The 10,705-nt window shown below is 35.8% G+C and overlaps 1 protein-coding gene across 1 annotated transcript in view; it reads right to left on the reverse strand.

The window, feature by feature from the left end:
- Positions 1 to 10,090, reverse strand: part of sash1b (SAM and SH3 domain containing 1b) — a 108,287-nt gene extending 98,197 nt beyond the window's left edge. Inside the window, exons 1-2 of the mRNA XM_016545347.1 lie at positions 9,718 to 10,090; positions 8,989 to 9,597 (exon numbers count right to left, since the gene is read on the reverse strand). Coding sequence (XP_016400833.1) covers positions 8,989 to 9,480 — 492 coding nt within the window. The 5' untranslated portion in view covers positions 9,481 to 9,597; positions 9,718 to 10,090. The remainder of the gene's footprint in view (positions 1 to 8,988; positions 9,598 to 9,717) is intronic.
- Between the last annotated feature and the right edge of the window lie 615 nt (positions 10,091 to 10,705).

The raw sequence follows: 10,705 nt of genomic DNA on the forward strand, positions 1-10,705 counted from the left end.
AGGCCATAAATTCATGTGAAATATTGGGTGGTAATCCTTTAAAATCCAGTAATCTTAAAGTGTTCGGTTCGCAGCTGTGAGGCCGGTTCACCCCTCACCCTTGGGTCACCCAGAGATGAGCGCACAGCGCACTTCCATCCAGAGAGCCAAGAAAATTAATTTATCTGAGCTCAGAAATTGAGGCGTTAAGTGCCAAAATGCAGTACTATTGGTTAGGGATTTTTTAAAATAAAGTTAAATGCAAAATCCTCTCAAAAGAGCTCTGAAGTCCCTCCATAGAGTTTCTGTCAGACTTATTCAGAAAACACATCTCTGATGCCCTCTTCGCTGCCAGCCTGTTCTCTGCTCCACTTTAAAACTGACAGGAGAACAGATTCACTCTGATTTAAAAACAGCAAACACGAAGTACAAGTCCAAAACATGATGTAGTTTGTCCTGAAAGGACGGGCCATTCAGAGAAACTTCTAAAATGTCTCTGCGCCCGCTGTCAGACAGAAACCTGAGAGAAATGTTCGAAATCACAAAAACCCTTTGCTCAGATCTAATAAAAGGTCAGCGGTGACTCATGAAATGCTTTCCAGAATGCTGCACTTTACAGTTTGTGCCTGAATCTTTTATGAACATTATCCAGCAGAGAATCAGTGCGCTTCTGTTCTCTCTGTCCTCAGAAAATGCAGATCTGCATGGAAGTCAGCTGTCAGCTCTTCATTAGACATTATCTGTGAAAAAAATCATTCCAAAATGAAAGTTCTGCCATCGTTTACTCACCCTGTGTTGTTTGAAAGCCTTGGAAATGTTTGTGGAACCCAAAATAAGCCAAGCAAGTTGCATTTTTACATACAATTAAAGTAACCGGGGCTGACAAGCTCCAAAATGCCACTTTCTATGAAGAACTGAATGCAAACCATATTCAATGAATACTGACAAAATAAAGAGTAGATGATGACTGATGAGGAATTTCCATTTTTGCCTGAATTATCCATCACAAACAGAGCTGAAAGATCAGTAATTATGCAAGCCTTGAATCTGAATTCAATTTACTGTTAAAAAAAAAAGTTTCAATGTAAAAAGTGCCTTTTAAAAATTTACTGACAACTTGAATATTTGAGTTGAATTATGTTTAACCCATGAAAGTTATTCTAACACTAAATTTTAAGTTGTGCCAACTAATTGCAACATTTTATTTATTATTTTTGTTTTGTTTTGTTTTAAACAGTGCAATCAAGGTTGACTTAGTTTACTTCAATGACATACCTGAACTATTTTAATAATAATAATAATAATAATAATAATAATTATTATTATTATTATTATAAATGTTTATTGTTTTACAACATCTTCAATAACCTATCCTGACATAAATTAAAAAACAAAAGCTTAACTGGATAAAATAAAGTCCAGCTCTATTTTTTCCTCACTCAACATCCTGTTCGAAAATAAGTGTCATTGCAGATGTAAAATGTGTTGTGAATGCTGTTTTTGACCTTAATTTGTCTGGCAGTAAAAACAAATTTAAATGTGTAAAACTGTCAGCAAATATTTTACAGCAGGAAAATTGATGCCTTAAACTGTTTTTGAGTCCCAGTGTGAGGCGTTTCCTAACACAACTCACATATGATTAGTGGTCGACCGATATTGTTTTTTTGACAGCCGATGCCGATATCTTGGAAAGCAGGGTGGCCGATGGCCGATATAAAGCCGATATAATTTTATTTATTTTAATTAATATTTAAGAAATTTGAAATCATTTGAAAATGGATTAAAAAATAAATGTGTAAAATAAACATGCTTCTCCTTTAAACGACAAAGTATTTTTCACAAATAAATAAATATTTAATAAAAATATAATTAAAAAGGAAGTAAACACTGTAACCAACAGGGCACATGGTTTTCTGGGACGTTTGTGTGCATTGGGAATCATATTTTTTCAAATAAAGCCAAGGAAACACTCATTTTACGTACAGCACACTTCACAAGATCTCACAACTGGATCCGACTAAGTTGGCAAGGTTTTTGAAATTAGATGTTTATTAGTCATTCAAAGATTTGTTTAAATTATATAAATGCGTATTTGCTGAATGCTAGACGGCACACGAGAAAGTATTATAATGTTTGCCTTTCTATTACTAACAATATAAAAGCAATCTTTAGAATACTTGTGTATTCATTTTAATTCCTTTGTTTAACAGTTCTATCTGATTATTTAGACAGATTTCTGTCCATATTAGACAGAACTGTTAACAACGACAGCGAACAAGAGGGAGAATGGGAGCACCGTGTGCTCAGGCGCTGCCGTTCTCAGCGCAGTCAAAATAAAAGTCCCGCCACGAACGCATCGGCCAAACAGAAAAACTTATCGGCCGATGCCGATATTTGAAAAATGCCAAATATCGACCGATATATCGGCCTTGGCGATATATCGGACGACCACTACATATGATGAAGAAAAGTGATTTTCTTTCATTGTGAAAAGTGAAAAAAAAAAAAGAGATCTGAAAAGCCAAAACAACAAAGCTCCAAAATACATCTTAACCAGATTAGGGGCTTTGTCAGGGAATATAGTTTCAACAATAGTCCATCAGGCAAAACGGCTCATCTCAAAAAGCCAGAAGATTCGTGGAAACATTTATATCTGAATGGGAAGGGTAGAGTTAAACATTGAAGTTTAATACTAAAGGTTAAAGGTTAGTTCAACCTGAGCACAGCATAGTTGCATAACGGCATGAAACACTTCAGTTTTTTTAAAAGAGTGCCATGTAGAATGAAAATCAGGATGCTGCTTCCTAAAGTAAAGAGACGGGCTCCTTCTGAGTCACTAATGAAGCCAGAAAGAATATGCAATTGATGCCTTGATCTCTCTTGCCACATGCCACAAGGACCCGCTCACCCTGACCAGACACGATTCATCCGTTGTGACACACGCTGCACTTACACAAGCTTTTTTGGAAAGACACCAGTTTGAGAATGACACCAATTTTATCTGTGCATACGCCAGCACAGGAACCCTCATCCATTCATAATGCAGGTCAGACAGAATACGAGCTGCACTTACTATCAAGTTCCCACTGACAAGACTTATCCAAACAGACTAAACGGTGGCTGGATGTCTCAAGTTCTGCGCCGATACAAAACTGGAGAAATCAGTAGATATCCACTGGAAGAGATGATCTGCTAAGACTCAATTTTTGAGGAATAATTCACTCAAAAGATGATTCTCACATTATTTATTCACCTTGTTATTCCATAGAATACAAAAGGATCATTTTTTAATTCCATAATGGACCATAAAAATATCATAAAACTAGCTCATATGAGCAGCGCGATACAGACCTTACTCGGGTTACATGCCATATTGAATTTAAAGGGGTCATGAACTGAGAAATCTAAATTATCTTGATCTTTTGACATATACGAGGTCATTGTACTATAAAAACATCCTGTGCGTTTCAGAACTCAATACTTTCTTGTTAGTCTAAAAACAGCTTATATTGAAGCCAATCGACCATGTGGAATGAGCCACTTTATGACGTAATAGTGTGGCTAAACCCCGCCTTCACAGAAAAAGATCAACACCTGCTTCGACATCACAGCCTGTTTAGCCCCGCCCACCGATTCACACATGTACTGTAAATAAAAGGAGAGGCAAATGCAGGTCTATGCAGAAATCAAATGATAAAGATGCTCCGAAGACAACAAAATGCTGTGTGGTGCCGCATCAGTAAGAACTTGGTCCTTTGTTCATGGATTCGTTTACTAATAAGGCACAATTCGACACAGGATTTCCAGAAAGACTGAAACTAAAAGATGATGCTGTGCCAACTATATACAGTATATATACGACAGTAATGTGGCACCACACAAGTGTGAGTAGGCTAACTGTTTTTATTACATGCTCACTATTGCTTTGTCTATTATTACAGATTGTTTGATATGTACAGAGTACTTATGCGTTTTTAACCTAAATCACAGCAGCGTCCATCTATCAAGGATGTAAGCTGTCAAACATACACAACTGTTAGCCATCATAGCAGTTAATCATAGCAGTGGTGTTTACTTCAGAGTCTACAATCAGCCACACCTATTCAAACAGAGTGTTCTGATGAGGGGGTCAAAACAGGACAGAAAATAACCTATTACTCCTGAATTATGAGATTTTTTGATGTTGAACCACAGTACAATCAGTTGAACCGTCTGTACTTCTGTCACTCACTGCCTCGTTTTCATTCCTGTCAAAAATTAAATATGGTGCTACCCTGATTAATATCAATATTCCAAGTCTTCTGAATGATGCAATCGTTTTTTAAGGCCTTGCTTACTGACATCTCTTAAAATAGCATTCTTCATTCAGCATTACAAATTACATTACAAAGTGTTTCATTTTGACCCGCAACACAAAACTCATTGGACTCTTTGGAAATGCTGGTTAACATGCCTGCAAAGTTTTGACACTCTAAGGTGTTGTGGGAAATGAGTATGCGCATGCAAAAGTCACTGGTATCATCAAATTTGTAAAATTTCAGTACCGATGTTGGTACTTTTGACAACACTATATTAACATTTACATTCTTGCACTTGGCAGACACTTTTATCTGAAGAAATATGTGTTGAAGGCGTAGGCCTGGGCGATAAAACGGTATCGATATTTATCGACGGTACACCTTCTTCGATAACGATATAAAAAATGTTCGATATAGTGCATGATATAGGCACGTGCTATGAGTGACGCAGACAGCACACACAAACATGAACATGAGTGCTGTGCCTGCCTGTGATGAGGAGATTGTGAATAAAAAAATGAATATTAGTCGAATTTAAAATAAACATTTGCATTTGAATGCAATAATAGACAAATCAAATATTAGGTGTGCGTCAGGGAGCGTCATCAGTGGCGCACGAGATGCAATGATGATGATGTAAGTGACGTTTTTGCATTTTAATGTTTTGTTAGTCTATATTTAAACTTGATAAAACATGCATATATGTTGTTTGTCTCAATAAATTGAGTTATATACATATAACATATATAACACATATATACAATAGTTGATACACATGATAAATTTTTTAGCTATATCGCCCAACCCTATGAAGGCGTCAATTTTTATCAGTTCAAGCATGTCAATTACGTGACGTGACGTGACATGTGGCCAAGTATGGTGACCCATACTCGGAATTAGTGCTCTGCATTTATCCCATCCAAAGTGCACACACACAGCAGTGAACACACACACACACACACACACATTGGTTAATATAAATATCATTGGTTTGGACAACTAGGGTAAGTAAATAATTTTGGCATGAACTATTCCTTTAAACTGCAGTTCTTCAGCTGACATGTGGCCAAGTATGGTGACCCATACTCGGAATTAGTGCTCTGCATTTATCCCATCCAAAGTGCACACACACAGCAGAACACACACACACACACACACACATTGGTTAATATAAATATAACATTGGTTTGGACAACTAGGGTAAGTAAATAATTTTGGCATGAACTATTCCTTTAAACTGCAGTTCTTCAGCTCAAATTCCTCTCAGTCCATGGATACGCTTTGAAATAAAAATCAAGCTCGCTCAAGCGCACTATGTTGTTAGTTGCAGCACAAACGCATCTCAATTTGCAAGACAATTTGGGAGGCAGCGGTTCTCATACCGTGAAACCAAGGAAGCAAGTGAAAACATTTTAAAAGTGGGCCACTCTTACAAATGCAAATGACAGTAATGATAATGAGGACTTTGGCATGGCATGAGACATTAAATGGCTCTCTAAACCCAAAGCGCAATGAAGCCAGCTGTCACCAGAGACTCGTCGCTGTTAAGACGGCATAATGGAAACACGACTCGGACAAGAACAAAAGCGGTGGAGTCCAGTGACAGCTCACGACAGAGGCATGACAAGCGCACAGAGAGCCGCACTGCTTCAGGTGGATACGCTGCTGAACGGAGCAGTGCTTAATGAGTCCCTGTCTGCTCATGAAGACTGTTTATTATCTATGCTGATATGACAAGGAAAAAATATGCATTACAATAAAAGACAGAGAGGGACTCAATTTATTTTAAAATGTGTAACCTTTATATTGATCTATAAATGTCATTTATATTTAAAATGCAGAACTCTACGGCAGAAATACTGTATTTTTTAATTATATATACACATTACAATAAAAGATGGAGAGGGACTTAATTAACATAAAAAATGTGTTTCCTTTATATTTAACTATAAATGTAATTTATCATTAAAATGTGGAACTCCATGGCAAAAACAAAAAACAAAAACTTAATTAGAATTTTATTACATATACTAATATGCCAAGGAAAAAATATGCATTACAATAAAAAACTGAGGGACTCAATTTATTAAAAAATTTGCAACTTTTATATTAAACTATAAATGTGATTTATATTTAAAATGTGGAACTCTATGGTAGAAATACTGCAAAAAAAAAAAATCTTAATCAGTATTGTTATTATATATACTGATATAAAGAGGAAAAATTATGCATTACAATAAAAGATGGAGAGGGAATCCATTAATATATTAAAAATGCGTTACCTTTATATTTAATTATAAATGTTACAATACTTATAATTAGGGCTGGACGATATGGCCAAAATTGATATCACGATATATTTCTTAATTTCGGTCGATACGATATAATTCCGATATCGATATGAACACTATTTATCTGAAATAGAAATCTTTTGTAACATTATAAATGCCTTTATCATCACTTTTGATCAATTTTAAGCATCCTTGCTAAATAAAAGTATAAATTTAGGAACTCTATGGCAAAAAAAATATATTTTTCAGTAAAAACACAATTGTGTCTTTCAAATAATATATCTTGAATTTTTTTATTATTGTAAGCATAAACATCAATACATTTTGTTAGAATTATCTTTAAAATAAGAAAAAAAAAACAATTTGCTAATAGTGTAAAAAAAAATTGAAGATACATTTTAATATGCACTTTTACTTTTCAAATGAATACATCTTGTTTTAATAATGGTCAGATATTTTTACTGGGAAAAAAAGACAAATATATGTGAAAGTCTGAAATGATCAAACATTATATGCACAACTTTAATTTTCTCATCCTTAATTAGTTTTTTTTTATTGTTTTAAACAAACATCACTAAACTGTGGTAGAATTATCTTTAAAATAAGAATTGTCAATAGAGTACAAAATTAATTGAAGATACATTTTAATATGCAGTCTGACTTTTCAAATGAATATATTGTTTTAATGATGTTCAGATATTTTTACTGGAAAACAAGACAAACATATATTTTGAATGTCTGAAATGATCAAACATTATATGCGCTGCTATAAAAGCACTCGTTTGTGCTTCATATGATTTAATCAGTCATTGCAAAATAAATTCATTTGAATGAATCACTGAAACTAAACTATTATATAAAGAGTTGTGCTGACCTAATCGCTTCTCAAGATCCAAAACATCACTTCCATAATTCCAGATCTGAGTCTGATCATGTAAAAAGAGACAAGTGCAATTGCAAATATACTTATAGGAATGTTTATGAAACATTAAACGTTCATTGCATTAGCCTTCCTATTATTTAAAAGCTCCTGAGCTTTGGATGATGCTCAGTGGAGATAATTGTACAGTAAATAACTCTATTAATAGCATTCAGTGTAGTTAATGGATTACAGTTCTTGTTCTCCAGGCTATCGATTAGAGCCAAGACTCGCCCGCTCTCAAAGCCCCAGAGTGCACTAATGAATAACCACTTCAATTAAAGTTGTCTAATACTTCAACGTCTCTGGCTGGATAAAATCATCTGACTTGGAAAGCATCAAGCATGCCGCAACATGGAACTACAATACTATTCTAGACCAACAAGGCAGAAATAAGTTCAAGCATATGATAAGAACACAATAAGATACCTACCATGTTGACTGTGCTGGCACTCTAAGCAACCGCTTGCTTGGCTACTTGTATGCAATAGTCATGGACCAATATATGAGAGGCAGAATGATTACACGAGGCAATATTTGGACTTTCTGAGATTATAAGCACTGGCCAATGAAAGAAATAGTTCATCCAAAAAATTTAAATGAACTCACCCTCAGGCCATTCAAGATGAAGAGTTTGTTTCTTCATCAGAACAGATATGGGGAAATTTAGCAACTACATCACTTGCTCACCAATGGATCCTGTGCAGTGAATGGGTGCCGTCAGAATGAGAGTCCAAACAGCTGATAAAAACATCACAATAATCCACACAACTTCAGTCTATTTGTTAGTAATAAATCCATCATTAAGACATTTAATTAAGTTTAAACGACTGTTTTCACTTCTGAACAGTGCTGTGTATATTTCTCTCCTGATTCAGCTGAGATGACTTTTTTACTGGAGAAAGCAATGTTATGGATGCGTATTTTAGCCAGAAGCAATGGTTAGAAGTTAAAAACGTCTTAAAGATGGATTTGTTTTTTTACAAACACACAGCTTTTCACTTCACAAGACATTAACTGATGGACTGGAGTGGTGTGGATTATTGTGATGTTTTTAATCAGCTGTTTGGACTCTCATTCTGACGGCACCCATTCACCGCAGAGGATCCATTGGTGAGTGCAATGCTACATTTCACCAAATCTGTTCCCATGAAGAAACAAGCTCATCTGCATCTTAGATGACCTGAGGATGATGCACTGAAACTAAAGCATTTTGGCCATTAAAAGAAAACCTCATATTGGTCGACCACCAATGCACAAGTAAATATAATAATGAATGACATTTACAAGAGACATTTTGCAGGAACAACCTTTCTTGGATGTTTATTACACCAAAAACGAGACTAAGCACACACACACCAGGTGGGTAAATTTCAAGCCAACGGGTAACCTTTGAAAGCAGGAATAAAATGTCAATATCTCTGCTGCAAAACAAAGAGACGGTGCAAACATTTTTAGGTGATGTGACAGTAACAATAATGGCGTAAAGGTAAGTACTCACTTTATACGAGTAGGGCATTTTGCTCAGGTCAATTCCATGCTTCACCAGCTTATCCCTTATCATTATCTTCAGCTTGAGTTTGGGATACACCACCGGCTCCTTGTGGTTCTCTAGTGCTTTGATGTCATTGGAGAGTCCGATCCTGGGCCTGTCCCAAGTAGAATTGACCCAAGACTTGGTGCATTTCTGTTTGCAGTCACTAATTTGAGAGCATGTGCCATGTGGAAGGGGTTCAAGGGTGAAATACAGTCCCGGTGCCAACTTCTTGTCTTCATCTCGGAGTCTCTCCACGGCCCGGAGAACCTTTTCCCGGTGATGTGGAGTGAAGACACCGATGGCATCCAGGTCAGGGTCTCCTATCTGTTTGCACACCTCCAGGTCATCATAACCATTGTCAACAAATGACTCCACATACTGACACAGCTGGAGGGTTTTCAGCCACTCGTAGACAATGGTGGGTCCGTTGTCCATCATTCCCAAATCAGAGGACATTCCCAAAGTCCATTCCCAAGTGCATAAGATAGCCTACATTCTTCCCATCTCAAGTGCTATAAATATCAACACTGGCAGTCCTTCAATAGTAAGCAAGACTTTCCAGTGCTGAATTCACTAATAAAAGGCAGAAAAAACGAGTGTTACATGGCTAAACATATGAAGAAATACTAAATCCCAAATCATTTTGTTTTCAGTGCAAACATGTAAACAAAGTTTAAAGTGCATCGTATTTACCTTAATACTTTGATAGCCTTTCGTGTCATATCGAATATGAAATGATACAAGGTTTAGCATATGTTAATCCCCAAGTAAAAGTCTATATTTTGTCATATATCCAGTCTCACAGCGTGAAAGTTCATGACCTACGCTCGTTTCCTCTCAGCAGATACACTTTATTCCTCACAGCATCAGATTGTCACTGGACGACACGCCGTTTGTATCCAGTGTCGGTGAGTCGCTTTCTTGCACTGCTCGGTTTATTTTCCATTGATCCGATCCTTAAATAAACAAGAGAAAAGGAATACAAAGAAGATGCAGCTTCTGCTGTGCTGCGAACCAGACAAGACTGAGCGAGCCTAACTGATTCAACGGAGCGCCAGACGCCAAATTGAAGTTTCCCTCCCCTTCATTCTGATGCGCCTTTCGTACTAGCTGCTGTTTTATTTTAGAGCCCCCTGCAGGCCGTATGAGGAACTGCAGCGCTATTTGTCTGCAGTCATTCCCACAGAAGTGGAAGTTTAATAAAAATTTTTTTAAATGACTAAAAAACAAAAAACGTCCATTTCCAAGATTTTTTTAATGTTTATTATTATTTTTTTTTGTAAGGCATTATCAGTCGCCCAAATAACCTAATATGAAAGAACACACAGGCACAATTATTATTATTATTATTTTTTTTTTTTTTCAGTTTTAGCTGCAATTTACACACAAATTATATTGTTTAAAAATACCTTGTCTATGAATAGTAAATTTGTACTCGGATAAATAAAAATAAGGGTTATGGTAACAATTTTGTAGAGAGAATTATCATAACTGTTATTACATAATTGTTAAATCAATGATTTATTGATATTTAATGTTAGCTTTAAATCAATTCTGACACTTGTTTGCTTTGATTAGGCATCTTATATATATTTATATGCATGTTAGTCAATTTTTCTGCTAAATATATATATATTATTTATTTTAACATTTTTTAGACACCTAATCAAAGCGTACATGT

The sequence above is a fragment of the Sinocyclocheilus rhinocerous genome, unplaced genomic scaffold (genome assembly GCF_001515625.1).
Source record: "Sinocyclocheilus rhinocerous isolate Xijiao unplaced genomic scaffold, SAMN03320098_v1.1 scaffold853, whole genome shotgun sequence".
NCBI lineage: Eukaryota > Metazoa > Chordata > Actinopteri > Cypriniformes > Cyprinidae > Sinocyclocheilus > Sinocyclocheilus rhinocerous.